The sequence below is a fragment of the Lathamus discolor genome, chromosome 2 (assembly GCF_037157495.1).
Source record: "Lathamus discolor isolate bLatDis1 chromosome 2, bLatDis1.hap1, whole genome shotgun sequence".
Classification (NCBI taxonomy): domain Eukaryota; kingdom Metazoa; phylum Chordata; class Aves; order Psittaciformes; family Psittacidae; genus Lathamus; species Lathamus discolor.
This window is the reverse complement of record NC_088885.1, coordinates 100,437,404-100,463,277: the sequence shown is the minus strand read 5'-3', so window position 1 is coordinate 100,463,277 and position 25,874 is coordinate 100,437,404. Positions and strand designations below refer to the sequence as shown.

Below are 25,874 nucleotides of genomic sequence, written 5' to 3'. Positions count from 1 at the left end.
ACCTTATAGCCTTCTATGAGGAAGTGACTAGGTGGAGGGATGATGGTAGAGCGGTAGATGTAGTTTTTCTTGATTTCAGTAAGGCATTTGATACTGTCTCCCACAGCATCCTCATAGATAAGCTAAGGAAGTGTGGGCTTGACGATCAAGTAGTGAGGTGGATCGAGAACTGGTTGAAAGGAAGAAGGCAGAGAGTTGTGGTCAATGGCGCAGAATCTAGCTGGAGGTCTGTGACTAGTGGAGTTCCTCAGGGGTCGGTGCTGGGACCGGTGCTGTTTAATATTTTCATCAATGACCTGGATGAGGGAACTGAGTGCACCCTCGGCAAGTTTGCTGATGACACAAAACTGGGAGGAGTGGCTGACACACCAGAGGACTGTGCTGCCATTCAGCGAGACCTGGACAGGCTGGAGAGTTGGGCGGGGAGAAACTTGATGAAATTTAACAAGGGCAAGTGTAGAGTCTTGCATCTGGGGAAGAACAACCCCATGTACCAGTACAGGTTGGGGGTTGACCTGCTGGAAAATAGTGAAGGGGAAAGGGACCTGGGGGTCCTGGTGGATAGGAGGATGACCATGAGCCAGCAATGTGCTCTTGTGGCCAAGAAGGCAAATGGCATCTTAGGGTGCATTAGAAAGGGAGTGGTTAGTAGGTCAAGAGAGGTTCTCCTCCCCCTCTACTCAGCCTTGGTGAGGCCGCATCTGGAATATTGCGTCCAGTTCTGGGCCCCTCTGTTCAAGAAGGACAGGGAATTGCTTGAAGGAGTCCAGCGCAGAGCCACAAAGATGATTAAGGGAGTGGAACATCTCCCGTATGAGGACAGGCTGAGGGAGCTGGGTCTCTTTAGCTTGGAGAAGAGGAGACTGAGGGGTGACCTCATCAATGTTTACAAATATGTAAAGGGTAGGTGTCAGGATGATGGAGCTAGGCTTTTTTCAGTGATATCCAGTGATAGGACAAGGGGCAATGGGTGTAAACTGGAGCATAGGAAGTTCCACGTTAACATCAGGAAGAACTTCTTTACTGTAAGAGTGACAGAGCACTGGAACAGGTTGCCCAGGGGGGTTGTGGAGTCTCCTACACTGGAGATATTCAAGGCCCGCCTGGACAAGTTCCTGTGTGATGTACTGTAGGTTACCCTGCTCTTGCAGGGGGGTTGGACTAGATGATCTTTTTAGGTCCCTTCCAACCCTTGGGATTCTGTGATTCTGTGATTCTGTAATTGCTTGAATGTGTTGGAACACCTGGTAAATACAAGGTAGGCTATTACATGACTGGTCCTGGACAGTAACTCATTAAGATAAATACTTAAGACATACAACTTGATCACTTGTTTACATTCTTAATCTGAAAAAGAATTAATCCATTTCAGCTCACGGTATCCTTATTATACTGTACATATATTTTTGCTGAGTCATTAGCATCAGATAGCCATGTAGCTGCATACAGATATAAAACCCCACAAAATCCAAAAGATGGTTCCTGTCTCAAAAAGTAAGCATATGACAATGAGAATGATTTCAATGAAATCAAGACCATATCCAAGTATCTAATGGGTGAATGCAAATCAAAACATGCCTCCCAAATAGAGAGAGGCCAGACAAGAAAAGAAGTTATCTGCGATGAGGCTATTCACCATACAACTGCTTTCTGTAACAACTGCTTTCTGTATTCAATCACATGTATCAAAAGTGCATTGGAACAGAAATGCATTATGAAAGCAGAGCTGGTTCTCTAAAGGCAATTGGAAAAAGATAGGAAGAAAATCCAAAACTACTGAAAGGCCAGTTTGAAGAAAAATACTGTGATTACTAGCCTACACTACAAAAACTTCAGAAATATATAGCTGCTATTAGTTCCCCACTAAAGTAAGCCAACCACAGTAAAAAGCAATGATTCCAGAGTGCCATTGTTAAAGACAATTGTTCAGATTATATAAATCAGAGTTCCAGCTTGTATCAATGAAAGATCACATTAAGCACCTAAGAATATTAATGAATTGTTCATTGAAGACATTTTCCATTTAGAGGTACCTCCAAAAAAAAGAGCAATCAAGAACACAGACTATGGAACCATTTAGGTACACAGCAGACATCTGGCAAAACAATGACAAATGGTAAAATTAACATTTAGATGTAGTTCTATTAAAAAGACAACTCTTCCACTGTTGGAATAAACTCATAAAAGCCCGTTCATTAAATCACTCTCTCACACTAACTGAGTCCTCTTCAATGCAATTTAAACTCATTATGGTAAATGAGCACTAGTATAATTGCAATAAAATAAACATAAGTACTGTTTTTATGCTTGCCTACCAGGTAAATCACCCATTTAAAAATATTACAGCTCTATCTGTTGCAGAGTACTTAAACATGCACATTTAAAAGTTGTTGGTGGTTACTCTCTCTTTACTTGGATGAGTTGGTCCCTGAAGCACACAAAATACAAGTAAAATCTTTGATTTTTTTTTTTCCACTTACAAGTGATTATACTTTCTCTCACAGAAACTGTCCTACTACTTGGACAAATTATGCAATTACAACAAAGATATTGTCCTGTCTTCAGTATGGAACACTAACAAAATCATTAAAAGCAGCTGCAAGAAAACCTGAGACATTAAGAGAAAAATGTGATTTCAGACTTGTCATGCCCAAGTGTGTATTTTGATGACCAGATTTCATCTTGTGCCTCCTTTTTTTCCCTGTTTGTTCTAACAATTGTCTTGTACAGCAAGAATCTTTTATTACAGAGTGGAACACGCAGCTCAACCTGCAACAGGTATATAAAAAGGGGCTTAGCAGAAAATTAGCTGAAGATTTTACCAAAACAGTGCCAGAACTTTTACTGGTTTATGGCTGCTGAGCACCCACTGACTTTGGCAGCTTCACAGCAGGTCACAGAACATACTTGCACATCTCAAAGGATGAAAGCAGCCAGAATAATTCTACAGCTCCATTTACAAGCTTAGCAGCGAGGCCAGCAACTGAACTGCGGGACTGAACTACCACTTCCTTGCTAAAGGTGGTGCCTCAAAGGTGCACCAAGCAAAATAAAATCTTGACTGGCCACTTGTCTGTGCAGCATGAACTTCAGCGTCTGTTGTACCGGCATTCATCACACCCAGTCCACTCATTAAAACATTTATACTGCTTCAAGGGATCCCAGTCACCATAAGCAGTGAATAAAAAAGGAGACAAAATGCAGATGATAATGCTTGTTACACTGGATAACCACTGAACACAGAAATGCTTCAGTTTCTTCATTAGGCAACATTATGCAAGTCAAACTAGAACTGAATCAGCCTTAACTTTATTATCTTTAAAGGTTACATGAAGAAACAGTATAGTACAGATCTGCTACTGTCTCTGTAGTACAAAGCACAAGTGCTTACACATGAACACTGCTTGCATGAACCAAGTCATGTACTTTTAAAGGAGAGAAATTATTTTTAAGGTAATCACTACCATAATAAAGTCACAGAAGTCAACAATATTGCTGTGCTTTTTTTTTCTTAACAGACTACTGTGAAACTATACAAATTTGCTGTGATTTGTAACATGCTATGAAATGAGACTGGAGTCCCATTATCATGTCATTCTGGGATTTTTTTGTACAAGGAGTAAAAGATTTGGTCCTAAAGTTACTTCAAGGAACCTGAGAGATCAGGCACATACATTCCATTTTTATATGAATACTTACTGTTAAATAAATGGTATCAGATATGCACTGTTTCCAAAACAACTGAACATTATGTACCTTCAGTAAGAGCAGATATCTGTTCAGCTGTGCTGATAATTGGGACACTTATTCACAGGCCAGTATATGAGGCAAGTATCAAAAGTCAAATCAGAGAGAAGGTTAGCACAATAGAAAACAGAACAAAAAGGAATTTAAAGAAATTTCATAGTAGATATTCTGTTTTCTTAACAAATGCCTTAAATGCCATATTGTTTAGATCTGTGACTTTCTGTCTGCCTTTTAAATCCTCTACTAGAATACACTTAAGTATTTTCTGGATAAAAGAAAGTATTTCTGCATTTAACAAAATCTTTCAAAATGTGTTATTTACCAATAACATTCTAAGGAATCTGAAGGGAACAGCACACATGCTGTTTTACTGCTAGACATAAAAGCTAGTGTTCTCAAAACACATGTGGCTTATATAATAAGGCACCTTCACATTAAGTAAGTATGGTGTTCACAAGAAACACTAACCAAGGTAACAAGTATCTATAAAGAAGATATTCCTAAAAATAATCTAACTACACCCAGTACCAGAAACCGACTAACCATGCAATGTCCAACAGAGAAGAAAACCACTTACTTATATCAACATGTCTCTTCAAGCCATCCAATGTCACTTAAAACACCCAAAAATGCAATTGCACTTGCTACTGAAAAACTTGCAGGAACAGTCTTGCTTACAGGAAATTACTGACCCAGTTAAATCAGTAATTTGTTCCAAACCAGTCATTTACCTTTTTGGTGCTTAAATAAAGCACCAAATTGACTATAAAATACTCACTGGTTTCTTCCAACCACACCAACTCAACACAGACTTTACCCTCTGAATCTGCATAGTCTGTGGTATAGATACGACCCATGTAATCATAAAGACCAGATGCCTTGGAAGATAGATCCATGCAGACTGGGGCACTGAAACACCAGAAGGGCTTTCCAGTTTCATCCAAGAGAGTAACATCCATCACATAGCAGTCCTATAAACACAAGCAGAAGACGTTATTTCCCTGTGCCATGGCACAGTAAGTAGATCTGTCCTTGATTTTAGGAGAAATATCAAGGATTCAAAGAGCAATTTTTGGTACAAAGGCTAAAACCTCAAAATATAATTGACAGTGCTCCACTGCAAAGCAACAAATACTTATTTAGAGGTTTCCTACAGAAAGCAAAATTGCAACCTACAGACATCAAAAACTGTGTTACAGAAGATAGCAATGCCAACCTACTTCAGGTATTATTTCTTAAACACTTTAGCATCTGTATTTCTCAATTACTACTTACCTTGCCATTCGATATTAATAGTCCTTTCAATATCAGAAAGAAACCTAAGTTTAAACTTAGGTGCTAAACTTGTGTGAATGCAGCAATGTTTGCAAAGATACTCAAAGAGACCATCCCTAAGGCAGTGTACACACACAACAATCACAATTGTGTGCAGTGCTATACAGCACTTTTTGAATGGCTGCAAGCTACAGTTCCCCAAAAGACAATATTAAGGTATCTTTCTACCCTCCAAATAATTCTTCCTTTTAAAAAGCCTTGAAAATATTTCTTTATAATACTACACAATTACATCAATTTCTAATGCAAAAGTCAGGATGCCAGTTCTTGGCCACTTGCAAATGAATGGTTTCACATGTGCCTTAAAAAAGTATGTGGACTGTGTGTCATGGTTAATATCAGCTGTTACCTAATCTCATGAGCTCTGAATCACTAAATGAATCAGGTTATCTTTATTATGCTGTATATATGCATTGCATGCAGGAGTATCATATGCTCCAAAAGTGTAAACAAACCAACATCATATATTCCATGCTAAAATTTGGAATGCTTTATTTCACTGTACTACATAGCTGTGCTTCCATTGCTTTAGCATTCTTTCACTATTACCATACTTCAATCAAACAATACAGAGCAGATGGCACAAACGTAAGTAGTAATGTGATACATACAGTTTTCTTAAGTTTGAAAATGAAAAATCCAAAACAAATCTGATGATCATTTAGTATCTTATATAAGCTATAAATTTACTTGAAACAAGGAAGAATTACTATTTTGTGGTCTGACATCTTGCATATGAAAGGTCAATTATGAAAAGTAAACCAGGGTGGCCTTAAGTATTGGGTTCTGTTTTTTTTTCTTTCCATGTATTTCCAACTACCTGTACTTCAGCATCTAATTTTTTATAAAAAAATACCCAGAAATGCCAAGAAATAACCTCTTTTTAAAAAAAAAAAAAAAAAAAGAAAAACAACAACAAAAAACCAAATTCCTTAGAGTACTGGGCAAAACTCAAATAAATTCAAAGCAGTGGCATGTTCTGCCGTGACCGATATTATTTGGCCTTCACAATTTTCAGAAGTTTTACAGATTCATGTTAAATGCCAAATTGAATTCTACCCTCAGCTATCTGTTGGCATGTGCAAGCTCTTACCACAAACAGTTAAAAAAAAATAAATTAGTATTGTTTATTTTTTCCTAGAAACAAATACTCAGTAAACCTTTTGGTGTAAGCACACAGGACAAGGCTAAACTGAAGACTACAGCCATAGCTCTCTGTTTCTTCTGACAGTTAATTTGCCAGATTTTTATGCACTACTCATGATTGTTTTTCATGTAAGTAAAAAACCTGCCAAGCAGCTGTAAATCATTCAGAACCACAGAATGGTTTGAGCTGGAAGGACCTTAAAGACCATCTAGTTCCAACCCTCCTGCTATGGGCAGAGACACCTTTCACTAGACCAGGTTGCTCAAAGTCCCCTCCAGCCTGGCCTTGAACACTGCCAGGGATGGGGCAGCCACAGCTTCTCCGGGCAACCTGCGCCAATGCCTCAGCACCCTCATTATAAAATAAATAAATAAATAATTTCTTCCTAATATTCAGTTTGAATCTACCCTCCTTCAGCTTAAACCCGTTGTTCCTTGTCCTATCATGACAGTGCTTGGTAAAAAGTCTCCCTCGTACCTTCTCATAAGCCCCGTTTATATATTGAAAAGCCATAATAAAGTCCCTCAGGAGCTTTAATTTTCTGGTATCTGCACAATGGCACCAAAATATCCTAGCTCCTATTGTATGCTTTTCAAGCAAATTAAGCATATTCTGTAATTAAGTGTTAAGATCCTACTAACTTTAATCATGCAAATACTTCTAATGAAATTAATGGGATACACAATAAAAATAAAGTAAAATTAAACTAATTAACGTCTGATTTTTTTCAGAAGCCTGAATAAGCACCTATTCTGCATTATGGTTCTCAGTGAACATTCATGGCAATCAAAGATAGATGACAAACAATTCCCTTAAAAGTGTTTTCTTGTAAACTTGAATTCCTTCTACTTCCCAACATAACAATATTTTTAATAAAACAAAAAGGGAAAGAGTTGTTCTTTTGAAAACAACCAACCAACTCAAAAAAGTTAAGTGTAAACTGAGAAAAAAAAAATGCAAGTGAACAGATTTGCCACTATGCAAACAAGAAGAAAAAACATCACCTCAAGCAATTAGAGGAAGCACTCATTGGAAACTGCAATCCAAGCTCAACTGGAGTTGATGTTCCCAACAGATACTAGTAGATTACTAAATTTTAAGAAACATTTAATATTCCTCATTGCATAGGAAAACTGTCTGACACTGTAAGCTATAAAACAAGTACTTGAATGACTATGAGCAAAACATTATGTTATCAAACAATATTCCGTTCCACACTTATGCAGGATTAGCAGAAATGAGAGTTTTACTAATTTTTACTTTTTTCAAAGAAAGTGCCAAAATATAAATCAAGTCCTGAACCAGATAATTTTTCAGTGATGCATAAGTTACATCTGTCAGAAATTTTGGTACTTCTGAAATATTCAGGTAAATGAAATACATTTAAAAAAATGTGCCTTCACCACTACTGCAAAATCAACAGAACTACTTTCAAACTTTCTTTAAAATGATTCTTCTAGGAATTCTATGCAAGAGAACAAGGGAGAATTCCTCTCAAATACGAACGGTTAATCCAGCTGACCCACATACATGACTCAAGGGCAAAGTGCTGGCTGTATGAATGTGGACTGTATTTCAGCCTGTGTCCATCAGCATTTGAACATTCTCCAACAGTTTCCAACCTTAACTGTGCGTACGTGCTGCAGCAGAATCTCAGAGTACTTCTTCTCGGTTTCCAGACTTACTGCCTACGAAGAAACCGAAGCCCAACCAAATAAAAAAAAAAACAAACAAAACAAAACAAAAATAAAAAAGACAAAATAAAAAAAAGACAAAAAAAAAAAAACAACAAAAAACCCACCAAACAAAAAAAAACACCACCCAAACAAACAGAAAAATCCACCAACAAAACCCCTAAAACCAACACCATCCCCCGCCAAAAAAAGCACATAGGCAGTAGGTTTTTTGTCCAGCATTTCCAAACAAACAGTGTTGGTCAGTCGCAGCATCTTTGCCAAGTACGACTGGAGTCATCACACATGTATAATGGGTCTATCATGCAATGTGGACTCTAAGACAGAAAGGGTAAAACTTTTTATCCTCAAAATTCACATGATTTTTTGCAATATTTGAATCGAGTTTTTTTCCTAATTACAGACATCTTTCACAAATAAAGTAATTTTTAGTTAGCATATTTAGGAAGCATAAACATTATTCTGTTTTGAGATAACCACTTCCAGAAATAAAAATTATTTCTGACTGACCTTTACATTGCCTTTAAACACACTGGTTTCCCAGGATAAGCCGGGTGTCCCAATAAGAGGTAAGTGCTTCGTATTATCCTTCAAGCTTACAGCTGTGAGCTTCAAATATTCATCTGCAATGTCATCTGAAAATATTAACAATATATAACATTATAATACTACAAATCAAACTAAGCCCAAGTATACTGTAAACTTTCTCTCTGCTTGTCTTCATGTTTTTGGTTTCCTCCCACTCACCAATACAGAACCCCAATACAGAACATACACCTACAGCTAGATACTAAGCACATTATAGAGATTTTAAGTCACAGTTCAGGGCTTTCATTCTGAGATCTACAGTAGAAGCAGCAGATAAAAAAACCAACTGCGTATATCTGAGTATAAAAATCTGAATACCACCTAAGGGACTTATGCAAGAATGCAAGGAGTAAATTCCATGTTCAGTATTTCAATTTCATGCCACCAGAGCCTCCATCACTGCCCACTCACCAAGAGTCAAGCTCAACACATAACCCATAAAATAAATTACGAGATACACACACCACCTCTTTTTTTAAATCTCTCTGCTCTGCCTGGTAACTCAGCCTATACAATCGGGTATATGGATAACTATTGGTTCTCCCTGGAAAGGATACTGCACCATTTAAACTGACAGCAGTATGCCTTGATTTGAATCAAGCATTTAAATTATGTATTTGTTAATTTTTAAAACAGCTTTCCAAAGGCTCATTTTTTGACATAATTACTTTGTGATTTTTTTTAATTATTATTTTGTCACTACACATATGTGTTTGGTATGTCTTCTTCTTCCCTCAGAATAGATCAACTTTGCTCACTTCTCCCTTGCTATCTGAGAAGGAAAGCTAACGCTCTAATTATAACTTGGGGTACAGCATAACAAACAAGATCCCTGACCACAAAGGGAGGTGTGGGGAGAAAGCATCACAGTGTGACACAACCAGATTTCATAGTAGAACATGCCTTAAACATATTACCTTGAACAAGAGATAATCTCTTAAAAGAGCAAACAAAAGCACTACAGACCTCAAAGAAAAAAAGAATTAAAAAAAGGAAAGGAATTAAGTATCTAGGACTTGCAGAAGACAGGAAGGGAGAGAAGAAATTCCCAAGAAAATACTGCTTTTCAGGAGCCAGTAGCAGGCCCTGGATGGTCAGATGGTAACTGAAAGAGCTTGTACAGGTTTAAGATGCAAGTGGCACAGGTGAAAAAAAGAGAGAAATGTTTTGCCTGTGATTATCATTCAAACAAGCCCAAGTAGCAGTATGAGGCTGAAGACAGAAAAAGCAACATCAAAAGGATGCCTTTTGAGTTAAAAAGCTAAAGCCTCTGTGAAAGAGCAGCAAAAACCTTTGCCTGGTGGCTGCTGAAGGCAGACAGCTGGAGGAAAAGTGACTGAAAAAGAGAGCCCACAGTTAACCACAGAAGCCAGAAACTTCTCTGAATTGGTACTGTGGGGCCAACTCCCAAGAGATGCTCAGCCACAAACCAATGCTGGAAAGACATCGCTCACAAGAGGGGAGTCCAAAGAATACTTGCTGTGGGGAGGAAGCAGCCCAACACCTGATAGAAGACAGAAGCAGCAGGTTTTTCAGTACAGACCCTGTCTGGAGTAAGAGTTTGAATACACTGAAACCAACATGACTATGCCCAGAAGTATTTTGTACGGTTGAAGGAAAACACATCACTCCAGTGATAATCACTGCTCTTGCAGTGAGGTCCTCGAGAACTTAAATGAGGAAAATGTAAGCAGAATTCACTTTCAGGACCCAGCTCAAAGTGCAGAAAAGGATATTAAGTTGATACCTGCCCAAATGATTCAGTTCTAACTCAGTAAATCAAATCCAATGACAAAATTTCATTCCAGATAAAAATACTTCAGATAAATAGTCAAGCTTTACTGAGTGAACATTGAAAGCCCACACTTGAGAGTTGAGCTTCTATACAAGAGACTTTAAACACCATCAGTCAACAAGCACTTTTTCCAAAGCACCGTTCTGGTATCTGCAATTCAGGTTCGAAATCAAGCAGCTGTTCCTGTCACCCATCCAAAACAAATGAAAAATGGACTAAAAACAGATTGAAAAAACCGTACTGGTAATAATTTAATGAACCCCAGGACATGACTAATATTGCATGGCATTAATAACATGAACTGCTGCATTGCTAGCTGGGTCACCTGATGAAGGTATAATTTATATTGCAGTTACTTCTTAACTTTAAGCCAGAATTGGAGATAGGTAACACAGATCAGGAATCTAAAGGTCAATTATTCATGGATTAGTTAATCCAGTTCTTAATTTATTTATTTTTTATATAAAAGCTCCACTGTAAACCTCCTATCCAGAAGAAAGCAAAAGTATGCCCAGAAATTAGCAAGAAGCTGAAGTGCTAAGCACTGAAAACTCCCTTTCCTCTTCCCAGTCAGATGAGAAAAGGAAATTAAAGGACAGAGCAAGCTATGTTAAAAATACAAAGGCAAACAGAGGAAGGAAATTAGACAAGGCTTTCTTCAGTCTTGTCTAGAATTTGTTTCATTATCCCTTTTTAATATCTACAGTCCAGAGTTTATGCAAGACACATAATAGCTGCAAAGCATCCCTTTAATCAGGTTAATATAGGTTATAGGGAACAAATACTTCCACATAAAGAGAATACCAACATAGAGAACACATATCACACAGACAAACCTCAGGGAAAGACACAAATAGCCCAATAGTTCAAAGGCATTTATTTTATCTAAAAGGCAAGCAAGTTTGTTTTGCTAACCATGCCTTTATTGCAAGTTGTAATCTGATTGCTATTTTCACAGAGAAGGCTGTGCTTAACACTAGTTCTGGTTGTGACAACTAGCCTTACCATGCTGATATGGTCATTTAAACTTGCAAATCTATCTTCAAGGTCAAGCAAAAACATTTCAAATACATAATGTGATATTTTACAAACAAATCTTACAATTTCTTTAGACAAAAAAATCACCCCATTACATTTTACAAGCACAGCGTATTGACTTACAAGGAGTAACACTGAAAAGCCAAAACTTAGGCTAACATATGGCTACAAAGCTATGCTTAAAAAGGTGGAAACCTAGGTAAAAAGCTAGATGCAGTATTATGGCTTCTGAGTCATATGAAAGACCTGTCACAGCCTCCTGACACAAGAAGTTTTCTAATGCTTTCAATTCTAGTTTAAAGTATTTAGCATATTCACCCTATAGTATACATCAACAAGACCATATTACCGATTCTGTTTAAATGGAAGGAAGCATAAAATAAAATGCTAAAAACCAGACAAAGGAGTAAAAGAGTGGCAAGCCAGCTAGCTACTGCAGTGCAATAAAATACTTCAGTATTAAAATACTGCAGTATTAATAAAACAAACAAACATCTTAAGCCATATATACACCATCCATTTGGTTCAATGAACTGTGATATAACTTTTTTAATGTTAAGAATTTTGAAGAAAGAATTGAAAATAGAGCAACAAAATTAAGCACAACATTAATGAACACAGACAAAAAGAAAACTAGATGTGAACATGTAAATCAGTTATTCTGCAGAATAACAAATGGATATTCCCTGGTAACGTAGAAGTGTCTACAGCTTCCTGATGGAATCAAATTAAGTATCTGACAACCAGCTGACAACTGCTCTATGTCTTAGGTTACGGAAACTGCCATTGGCATGTCACATCCATAATCTGAAATACATCTGGATTGCTTAGAGCATTTTAAGAAACAGTAAGACTTCTTTGGGGGTTGGACTAGATGATCTTTTGAGGTCCCTTCCAACCCTTGGGATTCTGTGATTCTGTGATTCTTTCTCACTATGCCAGAGACCTCTATGTTTCAGAGCCCGCCCAGAGAATGGGACAAAGAATATCACCATAATGGAGCCTAAAATCAAAATGCAACCCATTGAATACCACCACATGGGACAAACCTACTCTGATGGACACATTCAGAAGCACCATGTTTACTGTAAGGAGCAAAGTGGACAACAAATTACCATGAAGATATGTGAGAGCAGACAGCCATAAGCTGCCTCTCTACATCATTTCTGAACACAAATTATGGAGGAAATCAAACATTTTCCAAAAGGAATTATTGTTCAAGTACACGGAAGGGTCTAGATGACAAATGAGCTTATTGCCTACAGAACCATGGCTTCAGCTGACTGATGTCCTCTGAGAAAAGAATCTAATGGCTGTCATACAGCTAAACAACACAAAAATAAAACAGCTCAGAAAACACTGGCTATCATAAAACAGACTGCCTAACTGGCAAACTGAGACAGCACCACAACCGTATCATGGACATTTGCTACCATTTGCATAAACATCCACTTAACCTTTAGCAGAAGTAGCTTTTAAGCTGCAAAAAAGTGATACCACCAAAACAGTGTGCCACATACTGCTTTCTTTTGTACAGCTGTATTGCTAGGAGCATAAAATTTTCAGTTTAGAAAACAAAACACAACATTCACCTTAAAAAAAACAAAACCAACAACAACCACCAAACCCCAAAACCCAACTCTCTGTCCAATTTACAGATGAAATTACTTTTTTTTTTTAGGGTATAAAGAGGAGTCCTGTATTGAACAACACCTCAGGAGAGATTTCTATTGCTACATGGATAGACTTTCACTCAAGTTAAAGGAAGTATTCCTTTATTTCAAGCTTGCAGCTTTTCTGGAATCTGAAAACATACGCGTTTCAAATTCAAAAGACTACAACACTCCACACTGTGCACAATGCTACAGACTAAATGACAGTTTTTGGAGTCATCGGAAACAAATTAAAAAGTGTCACACAGGGAAATCTGCTCTAACACTATAGAAACACTGAAGCCTGGTAACAGTGCCCTCTATTGTCATCATCAAACCAGTATTTTCCGAAACCAACAGAAGGCTCATTAGTAGTGTTAGCAGAAAAACACGGGGGAGAAGTAACTGATTTAGTGTTTGATTTTAATTGTTCAAGCTTACTCTTGTCTCTCCTGACAGAAAGACAGCTGCGTAGCTGTAGGCAAGGTTGTGCTGAAGTTAGGTCAAATGAGAGATCAGCTATATTATTTTGCAAAACTAGCACAACTTTTAAGTTGGGCTGTACCTGAACAAGGATAGCCAATCACGTCTCATTAAAAGAACTGCTAAGAAATGAATAAAAGCAGCACAGTTAAAAATAATCACTGAAATTGCTTATCACACAACAAAAGGATGTCAGAATAGACTACCTTAAGCTGACCTAAAGAAAAGCTATAAATCCTGAAGTTCTCAGTATCTTCTACAAATGTATTTAAATATTTAATCTGTCAGTGCACCTAAAGTATACTTGAGAAGAATTTTACAGAAATAGGCCTCCAAAATGTATGAGGACAAACTTACCTTCTCTTCTAGTATACAAGTGGAAGGAACACCAATTTACACCAAAAGCTATGCCACTGAATTATTAATTCAGCACTGAAGCAAACAAAAATATGCTGACAATCTGCAGAACTTGTATCTCAGGCCTGACACTATGTCAGTTTAACAGGCAGATTTCATACAGAGCAAGCTTACAGCACCACACAATGTACCATGCAGATAAAAAAAAATAAATAAAATAAATCACACAATGAAGAAAAATACAGCTTACACTTAAAAATCCATTTCAGTTTCTCCCCTTAAAACAGAAATATTGAATATAAAAGGAAAACATAACAGCAGGGATCATTTTAAAATCAGACCTTACTCTTCTGCCAACTCTACCTTTTCTGCAGAAGAGGCTCTTAAATGTTCCACACAGGTAGGTGCAGCTTCTACCATGCATATCAAGATGTAGACTGTAGTCATGTAGTCCATATTCTGGGTCAACATCATCCAATAGAGGTTTATGAGGTGGAAGGGCATATTTACTTTAAAATAATAATAATAATCATTAACAACAACACAATACTAGAATTAAGCAAGGAGGAAAGACTTAACAGAAAGAGTAAAGAGCCCTACATTAGGAGAGGTTCTAAGAGGGGAAAAAATTATTAGAAAAATCAAACACCTCTAGTTCATCATACTTCTTTTAAGCTAATACAGTGCCTAATACTTCTCATCAGCTGTCCAGCCTAGCCAAATGCAGAAAATATAGCACTCAACCTTAAAAGGTACATCTGCAAAACTCCAAAATAAGGTTTATGAAAAAATGAACACACCAAAAACACACACACACACACACAAAACAAAAATCAAACAAAAAACCCAACTAACAAAAACCACATCAGCTTAACTATAAATCTAAAAGCTACAGACTTCCCTGGAAGAGCAGTTATTGAAAATTTTGTCTGTGTCTAACCTAAGAGAGAAACTACTATACATGAATGACCAGAAGAGCCAAAATCCCAGAGGCAACTGAGCAGCTCCTAAATAGGATCCTATCTGGCAGCAAGGGAGATAGTGTTAAGTATTACCTTCTGTGTGAAAAGAGCCACACTAAGTTATAGCCAGCATTTAAGACTACCAGTAGATCCTACAGTATCTGAGCAGAAAGCTGAGGGGGTGGGCTGGGGGGAAAAAATGAACCCCCGAAATCATACTCTAAAGGTAAAAAACACCATCTTTTTAAACAGCTTACAGTGTATAAACAGGTATTACATTGTACATTGGAATATACACATATGCACAAATACTGCATAGGAAATCCATCTACTTTTTCAATAGGGCTGAAAGATAAATGCAAGCACCTTGCCAGTTTATCAGAATTTTTTTCTTCCCTCTTGCATGACTAAAGATAATTATCCTACTTCTTAAAATGTCTCTCTCTTTTCTAAGTCTTTCAGATAGGAAGAGGGAATAAGAAGACTGCTTGAGAAAAGGGAGAAAGCATGTACAGTGTATTTCTAACTTTTTCAATATAGCAAGTACTGGTATACTTGTATGACTAAATTATCTCCTTAACAGCATAACAGTGGTTACATTTGAGTGTGAAAATACTTCTCCGGCTTTGTATGTAGTTACGGTCATTGTTGTTTATATTAAACAAGCACAGTTAATTACTCCCTAAATATAAACCTCTTACCAGCTGCCAATTTTAACTGTAAAACTCAAAGCTTTATTCAAAAGGTTATATTTATTACCCACAAAGGAGAACCCAAAACTTACACAGTAGCAGAACCCAAAGTGCTTCTCTCAAAAAGTTGATGATAATGAAGACTCGTCATAACAAAAGCAATTTCATTTTTCTCCTGAAAAGTTAATTAAAGTAGATGTATTTTCATCTGGCAAGACTTTTTCTTCATAAGGCCTCCCTGAGCATTAAAATTCATAGATAAATGCTGCTGCTTATTACTCTGCCGGTTACTCTAATAATGTTAATAACAGCTTGCTTTAACACTAGGACTCCTATTACTCCTACTATCTACTGCCAACAAGAATACAGAATATATGCAAAAGGTCATTTCTATATTATGAGAAAAAGAATGGAAACTAGCTATGCTGGGGAAAAAGTTATCAGCAGCAATCCATGAATTGCACTTCTCTAACTTACACTTACCGCTTCATACCGGACACCTAAAAAGAGTCAAACAGGCCTTACTCCCAGCCCCTAAATACCTAAGCATTAAGCTTATTTTGTGTAAGGAATTATCTGCAAAGAGGCTAACATCAGTGAGGAATACAGAACTACTCAAAAGAAATATTGAATATCAAAGTAAAAACCCAAATGTCTTACCAGATTACATGCTCCTGGGAAAATGGTAAGATATACCTTCTACAGGCCTATATACCTCAAAGAAAACTTCAGAGCTCAACATGAGAACTAAACAGAGCCAAAGGTACCTGTTTACTTCAAGAACGCAGAATGCTATGATTTCAGCTTTAAAAAATAAAAATAACAATGCATTTTTAAGTCCTACATTTGCAAACACATAAGTCAACAGCAAAATAAATTATTCACTGCCAGCAGCCTATTTCTGTTCTGAAAAGTGGGCAACTGTTGTTTTCATCTCTCTGGGTTACCAAACAGAAAACTGCATCCTCTACTTGAACTTTTTTTTTTAAGCTTCTTCTTTAGCTACTTCTCTGCACTTTTTGTAATGCAAAATTACAACTATAAAGGATGCAATGAGAAAGATTTATCAATCACATAGAGTCTCTCAGTCTTTCTCTATCCAAACACCAAAAGGCCCACATAACCTGTCCTTGGTTGTCAAAAATACTAGCATTAGCAATTTCTATTACACAGCTATGTGTAAAAAACCAAGATGTGTGGCATTTGTGATTATCACACCCACCTACACTTAACTGCCTAATGTTACTCTCCCACATAAAGGATAAGAAACAGCTGTTCAGAAAAGTAAGCAGGAAAAGCATATTAGAGCAAGGCACTCGATGCTTAACAACTCTGTAGAATTTAGTTACGACTAAACCATTTCCAGGTGCTGAAAGAGTTCTTTCCAAGCATGGGAAGGGGCAACACATTAGCAGGACAATAGAGACAACAACATATGGACACAAATCTACTAAACTGAGGATACAAAAGAAATGGCTGTTCACTTAGCAGAGCTTCTCACAGATTGAGACAACTCATAAGAGGTTCATGCAGGTCAGCCAGTCTCATTTTCTACAAAATGGACACCTTTAAGTAAGGGTGAAACAAATATTCCTTCTGTGGTTTTAAACAATTCCTCTGGTGATTGTGCACATTTGAACTAGCAAGAGTTTCCAGCTAGAAATGAGACATGGCTTAGAGCAACTATTCACAAACTCCCTCAGGGAAGTTTACTGACAGTGCTAAATATTATGTCTATGTCATTAGCATGGCTGGAAGAGCAAATAAAGGGCTACCTCCTCTGAATTCAGTCCAAGAACTGAACACCTGAGATAGGCTTCTAATACTTCTAATACTTCTAATACTAATAGGCTTCTAATACAGTACCTAACTGTATGCACTTTCAGGCAGACGAGGTGCCAGTGTATTCAATGCTAAGACACAGGTTCCTTTACAGTAGGAATCTACTCCAGATGCTCGGCACTGCTATCTAAAGACATTTATCCCCACATACAGCCTACACAGACTAACTACTTAACTTAGACCCTCGACAGCAAGAACTGAATATCCCCAAAACGACAAAATGTACAGCATTCCTACTGCTGGAGCATGATACGACTACCTGGCAACATAGATTAAAGGAAACAACTAGCAAAATTGCCTTGTAGGAATTCATTGCCTTCAGTGATGGGGACAGGGCAAGGCGTGAGTTAGGGGAAGAAGCACATCCCTCCTGAAACCATTCTCTTTAAAATGTCTTTAGGATATCAAACTTTGGCACGTGAAGAGTGCAAAATAAACGTAATGGAACACAGAAATAAGATTAGTACAGTATCTGATAGACTATGAAACATAACTGTTATTTTTCCTAAAGATGGATTTTTTTGAAAAGTACGGATAGTCCTGTAACAGCTCTTTAGAATACAATAAATCATGAACTAGCTGTCCCTACCTGCAGTTTCTTGTTATTAGTTTAGACAAGATCTTTAAAAATACAAAAGAAAAAAGGAAGGTGAGGAAAAGAAAAAAACAACAGAACTACACCCCAACCTCCTCTCCCTGAACTCCCCAAATCCCAAACTACCAGGCAAAATAATCTGTTTCTTCAAGTCATAGTACAGTATCAAAACAAAACGTTTATATTACCTTCCAAAGTCCTACTACAAGTCCTGAATTCAGACAGAAGAGTCGGACAAGCTTATCGGCACCAACTTTTACACTTTTTTCAGTCAGGTTAGCAAGATGATATTCAGCAATTAAGGAACGATGACGAGGTCTTTGAAAAGAACACACAGAATGTAGCAACAAGACTACGTCTTCTTATTTATGAGAAGTTCAACCTAATCTCATTTTTTAAGACTGACCCACCACACAAGATGAAAACGATTTTGAAAGCATTCAGCTATAAATTTTACTTCTGAACAACTACAGCATTCTAGCAGGATCTCAACATCTAACAAGAAACAAAAGCCACCCTAGGATGGCCTAATACAGAATTACAGAACCATAGAACCAACTATGTTGGAAAAGACATTTAAGATCATGAAGTCCAACCATTACCTCAGGACTGCCAACATATTACTTAAAAAAAAGGGAGAAAAATTGATCTATTTGCCCAATATTTCAAAATAGCCAGAGAATTACTTTATAATTTGTTTTTAATACTATGTTGGTACTCGATGGAATCACTGGACATCTGTCAGTATGAAGCTAGCTACTAAGAAGGTAAGTTCTTCCTCCACAGAAGCAGAATTCCAAGGAAAGGCTCAAACTGCACACATAATAAATTAGAAGCTTCTCTTACAGGAAGCTTCCTTTGTTTTAGAAAATTGTTTCTAGATTTTGCCAGTAATTAAAGCAAATTAGCTCCATAATATCCTTTAACTAAAGGTCATACCTCGCAGGCATTCTTATTGGCTAATGACACATAACAAAAGAGCAGAAAACAGTGTGTTACCTATTTAGAATGGAGAAATGACCTTTTTCTAAAACCTCCTGCAGATTTATGCTCTTAACGATATTCAAAACTGTTCCTAGCTTTCCCAACAGTTTCAAATATTGTCACATACCACTACACACTTCTAAGAAAACAGCTACCAACAGGAAATTTGTCACTTTACCTTGAACTGTAAGATTTGGAGAAGAGATGGGACATCAACCTTCTCTGGTTTTAAGTCAAGCAAGCTGGTATAAATACAGGGAATTGACCAAAGTCCCTGCACTAGCTCCTTATAGTCGTAACATTTTCAGTAGCATTCTGATATTTGTGAAATCGTTATCTTCGTGTATATTCACAAGTGCTAAAAACTTACAATTCTGCGAAATAAATACACTAGCTGCTTGCAAGTTTTGTTTTACTATTTTCTGCATATGAATCATCATCTTGGTAAAGCAACTACATTTTCCACATAATCTGACTGTAAGACTTGTGTAGCTGACTACACAAAAGGCTTCTTGGTATTTTTTTTTTATTTAGGCAAATACATTGCTTATTCCTGAGGAACCTTGGGTTTTGTATGTGAGCAGTTCATTCTTTTCAGAGCTATACTGGCTATGGGTTTTGTGTAAGAAGCATGTAGCTGATACTGCATACATTAAAATGACAGGTAAGACACAGACATGGTAAACTCCTTAACAGCAACCAAATACATACATATCTCAAATACACACTTTCAATTTAAACATCTTTTCTCAGAATATCATGCCAGAAAAATATTGTACACACTTAAATTACAAAACAACAGCTATCCCACATTGTTCTGTGGGCTACTTTATGCGCATGTTCTTTTACTGTACACGTAGACAAACACAGAGCTCCCTAAATTCACATACATACCTATCAGATAGAAAAAAAAAATGTTAGTAACACAGATTACCTTCTTGTAGCCACATAAACATTGATGTTCTGTCCCTATCTAAGCTTCTCACATTAAATCCTCCTAGATCTACATGTTTGTTTCATGCTCATTTGTATCTATGCCTTGTATCAGCTTTCCAAGGCAGGACCTAACAGTCTGTATCTTGCATGCCAATAGCTACATTAACCTACTAATTAATGTCATAGCTTGCTGGATTATATCTATTTCTTGCTAAAAAAGCTCTACCAATGAAGAGAAGGACATACGCTTTGGAAGAAATAACACAGAGAGGCTTTCTCAGAAAGAATTAACTTGTTAAGTTAAACCAAGCTCAGGTAGCTCCTACAGACATATTATGAACCAGTTACACCAACCCTCCCCCAAAAAATTCCTATCTTAAAACTCACCCATTCTTGCTGTGAGCTCTGCTTTGGTCAGAAAGCAATGGTATAACTCCGAATAATTTTAGGGTTGACAGGATGTCTAAGCATGGCCAGTCTGTACTATACCAAAGTATAGTAACAGATGTATCCTTAAATGATAGGCTTGCTTCCTCCATTATGTGTTCCTTTCCATTTGTGTCCTTTAGAACAATTATCCAACTCAAGCCAGAGGCTCTGTTATTTAGAAATTGAGAGGGAAGAAGGGTGTTTTGGGGAAAAAAAAAAAAGAAAAAAAAAAAAGCATACAAAAAAATTAGAATTCTCAAAGAGGCAAAAACTTAAACTGTGCTTCCCCAGAACTTTTATATTTCTACTAACCGCTACTTACACTTTTGCAGGCTAGGTCATTTACAGGCTATCACATTTCTTCCCGTTCGGAAATACATTTTATAACTCTATTTCCATATCCCCCCATCATTTCCAAAGCTATCAATATTCTGTACATTGCTCTAGTAAACATCTCCTAAGATAAGGCATTGCTTACTTCATAGCTTCTTTGTTTTTACATGGAAGACCTGTATAAGGATCTACAGGTTTAACAAGTTGCATTAATCTAGTTTTGACAACAGCTATTTGTTTGAAGACATATTCTTTCTTCCAGTACCCAGGCTTTCTATCATGTAGAGCAGCACAGCCCAAGGAAACAGTTTCTGTTTGTTCAGACTTCATTTTCCAAATTGTCTTTTTTGGTTGAAAACAACTGGAATAGATTTTCAGCCAGATTCCACTGAAAATAAAAACAGAATAAAGAGGAAAACCATATAAATTTCAAAAATAGTTATTTAATTATTCTTACACGCTTGTCTCAGCTACCACTGAGCACGCAGGCAGAAACATATAAAGCCCCAGATTATTAGTATTAGCCAAGGAAATGCAAAGGCACAGTTGTATACTTCTCCACTTTTCCCCATTTTGACCTTCCAGCAGCTCATATGAGGTCATTTTCCCTGGTGCAAACATGAAGGCTTAGGAACCAGAAGATGCTAGGTGTCAGCATTTCTCATGGGCTTACTGGGTTACCTCAAAGAATATGTAATCTCTGAACATGTTTCTTGTCTGGATTATGTATACCAAATGAAATCCACTTACAACCTTCCACTCTACCACAGGGATAAAAAAAAAAACAAAACCTAAGAAATATGCAGTTCTTACAATATGCCAATAATGTTGATAAAAATCTCAACTACATATACAGAAAATGTTTGACTACTGTTTTAGAAAGCAGAATCATCAGATATTGGGGAATTTTATGCATCACTGTAGCACACTAGAGTGTGGTGGTTTTTAAAAGGCCTTCCCTTGACCTTATGCTGCCACTTCACACTCACTGAAGCAGATTAAAACAAACAACAAAAAAACCCACCAAACAAAGTAAAACAATATATATCTGAGTGAAAGCTAGCATGACGAAACAAAAGGAAAAGTAAGTCTTGACCGTATTCCTGAAAATACAGGATCCAGGATGAAGCTCAGAGACAGCACAGGCATACTCAGTGACTTAAGGCAAAACTGATTAAGGTTAAGCAGTTACTTCTGAAAATTCCACCCTGAAACAATTCATCTTCCTCACACAAAATCTGCTAGTAGAAAAAGTGGTTTAATACCTCTTATTCAACAAAGACAATATGGACCCCTCAAGTTTCTCACACAGTCTAGCTGGAAGTGAGGTAGACAAAGACAAGTAGAATCACCTATATTTGGTGGTGGTACCACTGTCATGTCAATCCATTCGTCACTCTCTTTTGAAAAGCTCAGAGAACAGACATCTTATTTAAGAGATCAAAGAAACATGCAACAGGAATGATGGGTTCACCTCTTTCCAGTCAAGAAAAATATGAGGTCACATTTCTGCCCCCCCCCCCCATCCTCCAATATCTATCTCTAGCGCAATTCATGGAATATTAAGTACAAGAACTTACAAGAATTCAAACAACAACCTGTGAATAAAGGTTTCCAGTAAGTTTTCCAATTTTAAAGTGCTACACAGTCTACCTAGCTGCACTAGAAAAAATTAATAGCAACAGAAACAAATTCTCAAGAGAAATTCTCTACCATTCATCAGCAAGATTACCTCTACCAGCCCTCACTTATCCCCAGGCAAACTTACACTAATGTGCTTTGTAATGCATTTTTTCTCTCCTTAAAGAATTAAAGCATTCAAGGGCTGAATCCATCCCACACTACCTCCTACCTGTGAAAACCACCCTCACTTCATCAGCTGCTGAGACCACATGCCAAGAGCTGGGCTCTTTGTTATTGATGCAAAAATACTCAGGAATTATGCAAAAACCTTCCAGGCTGCTGCTCTGCAGATATATGTACAATCTCATCCTGACACTTTTTTAGTCAAAGCTGTTTAGAACACACAGACCCGTAAGTTTCTGTGACAGGTAAAAGGGGGTTCACAGTCAATATGAGCTTTCAATTTTCCTTTCCAAAGTCTGAGAGGGAGTAGGATATATGAAGAAGAATCCTATAAGTAAAACAAAGGCTTAAGATACTGCAATTTTGAGCCCAGAAAGGAAAAGACAACCCAGTTATCAAATAGTATAAAACATTTCTGATGGAGGGAGGAAATTGTTATTTAACTCCAAAGCAGCTAAGAATTGCGAGATGATGAAAACAGAGGAGCAATGTCCTTGACACAACATCATCAGGGGAAACTGAGCAGCGTATCACCCAACTGGTCTTATTCAGCCAAAAAGTCCACTAATATGTCCTACGATAACCCTCTCCTGTGAACTAGAAACCCCTTCCCAACAGACATGGGAAGAGATACTCAACAGCTGGCTGCTGAAAAGCCAGGGTTTAGTAGCAAGCACTTCCTGCATTTTGAACGTACAGTCTCGGGCACTGTAAGCTGAAGGAAGACAGACTTACCACCAATACCTACCACCCTTCTCCTCACTCTCAGTTACATATTGCTTCTTCATTTCCCAAAACAGTATTCTGCAAGCAGGTAAGAAATCAGTTCAAGAAGTTCAAAAATTCAATCAGGGCAGGGAGGCAGAGGAGAAAAAAAGGGGGATCTGGAATCACAAGTGTTTAGGGAGGTATCACTGTCCCCTCATCCTCAACATCTGAAGAATTCAGGGCAGACAAATCAAAAAGGCATCCAGTAGGGAAGCACAAATTTGCCTCTTTACAGCAGAATACACACCACTTTTGCTTCAAAGTGTTAAGTATAACATTCATCTCAATGCCTCTTATTGGACATTGTAAACAAGCCAACCCAACCTCTTACTGCTAACTCAAATGCCAGAAGTGAACATGCAGCCAGTCATCACTTGATGACCACAATGGCAAAAAGATCACCCCCTGTTCTCTGGTTTCTCACTTCCTCTTACACAAGCACTTTCTGCTGGTGATCAAAATCCTCAGGCTTTCAGACAGACCATCTATGTGAGCCTCCTACACTGCGTGACAGGAAGGCTGGAATAATACCACATGCTGAGGTAAGTGGGGTGCAGAAAGAGGGGTCAGAAACAATGCCCTGCCTTCAACATTTACAATGAAGACAGAATCACAGAATCCCAAGGGTTGGAAGGGACCTCAAAAGATCATCTAGTCCAACCCCCCCACAAGAGCAGGGTAACCTACAGTACATCACACAGGAACTTGTCCAGGCAGGCCTTGAATATCTCCAGTGTAGGAGACTCCACAACCCCCCTGGGCAACCTGTTCCAGTGCTCTGTCACTCTTACAGTAAAGAAGTTCTTCCTGATGTTAACGTGGAACTTCCTATGCTCCAGTTTACACCCATTGCCCCTTGTCCTATCACTGGATATCACTGAAAAAAGCCTAGCTCCATCATCCTGACACCTACCCTTTACATATTTGTAAACATTGATGAAGTCACCCCTCAGTCTCCTCTTCTCCAAGCTAGAGACCCAGCTCCCTCAGCCTCTCCTCATAAGGGAGATGTTCCACTCCCTTAATCATCTTTGTGGCTCTGCGCTGGACTCCTTCAAGCAATTCCCTGTCCTTCTTGAACAGAGGGGCCCAGAACTGGACGCAATATTCCAGATGTGGCCTCACCAAGGCTGAGTAGAGGGGGAGAAGAACCTCTCTTGACCTACTAACCACACCCTTTCTAATGCACCCTAAGATGCCATTTGCCTTCTTGGCCACAAGGGCACATTGCTGGCTCATGGTCATCCTCCTATCCACCAGGACCCCCAGGTCCCTTTCCCCTTCGCTACTTTCCAGCAGGTCACCCCCCAACCTGTACTGGTACATGGGGTTGTTCTTCCCCAGATGCAAGACTCTACACTTGCCCTTGTTAAATTTCATCAAGTTTCTCCCCGCCCAACTCTCCAGCCTGTCCAGGTCTCACTGAATGGCAGCACAGTCCTCTGGTGTGTCAGCCACTCCTCCCAGTTTTGTGTCATCAGCGAACTTGCTGATGGTGCACTCAGTTCCCTCATCCAGGTCATTGATGAAAATATTAAACAGCACCGGTCCCAGCACCGACCCCTGAGGGACTCCACTAGTCACAGACCTCCAGCTAGATTCTGCGCCATTGACCACAACTCTCTGCCTTCTTCCTTTCAACCAGTTCTCGATCCACCTCACTACTTGATCGTCAAGCCCACACTTCCTTAGCTTATCTATGAGGATGCTGTGGGAGACAGTATCAAATGCCTTACTGAAATCAAGAAAAACTACATCTACCGCTCTACCAGTGCCAAGGAACTGCTAAAGCAGAGACATTATTTGAAGGGCCCAAAGACAAAGCGCTGTATTCGGCAGCACAGATATATCACGATGAAAGACTGACGGTCCTATTGCATCAAGGATAGTATCATGCAATATCATCAAAACATACTCTTTCTAAAAACCAAGATCAGATTTGTCACAGAGATATGGAGCAACTTTAATTAAACCACAAGATTCAGGGACTCAAGAAGGCCCATAGAAATCCAGCAGGAAGACGGGACCTAGTCCCACTGACAAGTCAGTCTTCTAGATAAGGGAAAGCATCTCTTCCTCAAATCCCATTTGTGCACATACAGTAATCTCTGTTGAGATTAGAAAATGGAAACAGACATTGCTGAGATGGATTCAAGATGAATTGGCTTCCCATGAACAGCCTCAATGATTTTATCCTACCTTTCTATCCTGAAGTAGAAAATGCATATTGAGATATATAATCTATGTCCATTACACAACTGTTATCTACATGCACCTGCTACAGCCTCAAAAAAAATAATCTCAGTAATGGCCTTCCCTTCAAATTCATCAGTTTGAAAGTGCCAATGCCAACATTAACTGATTCATTGTACAAGTTCTGGCAAATAAGTGAGAAATGGCTGAACACCAAGATGCGGCAGCTTTCTATATAGGAAGACATTTTCTGATATAACTAACACTAATTCAGCAGAAGCCCACAAAAAAAAAAAAAAAAAGAATACCCAGGTATCCTAGTTATCACATACCAACTATGTCCTCTCCTGCTGGTATTTTCACGAAATTATTATGATACTGGTACAATCAATCTGTGAACTCTGTATAAGCCATTGCTTACAAAGCATGGCAGTATTTATCTTCGCCTCTGTTTCAGTCAGAAATCACCAAAATTTGACAGAAAGAGCAACAGATAAA

The 25,874-nt window shown here is 38.1% G+C and overlaps 1 protein-coding gene across 5 annotated transcripts in view; it reads right to left on the bottom strand.

The window, feature by feature from the left end:
- Nucleotides 1-3,293: 3,293 nt before the first annotated feature.
- Nucleotides 3,294-25,874, bottom strand: part of FBXO15 (F-box protein 15) — a 28,508-nt gene continuing 5,927 nt past the window's right edge. For 3 of the 5 annotated variants that reach the window (XM_065667894.1, XM_065667898.1, XM_065667896.1), the window contains 7 exons: nucleotides 20,755-20,997; nucleotides 20,235-20,444; nucleotides 18,116-18,245; nucleotides 15,583-15,665; nucleotides 14,200-14,345; nucleotides 8,434-8,558; nucleotides 3,294-4,718 (listed from right to left, as the gene is read on the bottom strand). In XM_065667894.1, the coding sequence (XP_065523966.1) occupies nucleotides 4,449-4,718; nucleotides 8,434-8,558; nucleotides 14,200-14,345; nucleotides 15,583-15,665; nucleotides 18,116-18,245; nucleotides 20,235-20,444; nucleotides 20,755-20,997 (1,207 nt within the window). In that variant the 3' untranslated portion in view covers nucleotides 3,294-4,448. Of the gene's footprint in view, nucleotides 4,719-7,377; nucleotides 7,918-8,433; nucleotides 8,559-14,199; nucleotides 14,346-15,582; nucleotides 15,666-18,115; nucleotides 18,246-20,234; nucleotides 20,445-20,754; nucleotides 20,998-25,874 lie in introns of those variants that run through there. The other 2 variants (XM_065667895.1, XM_065667897.1) reach the window with 2 other exon arrangements.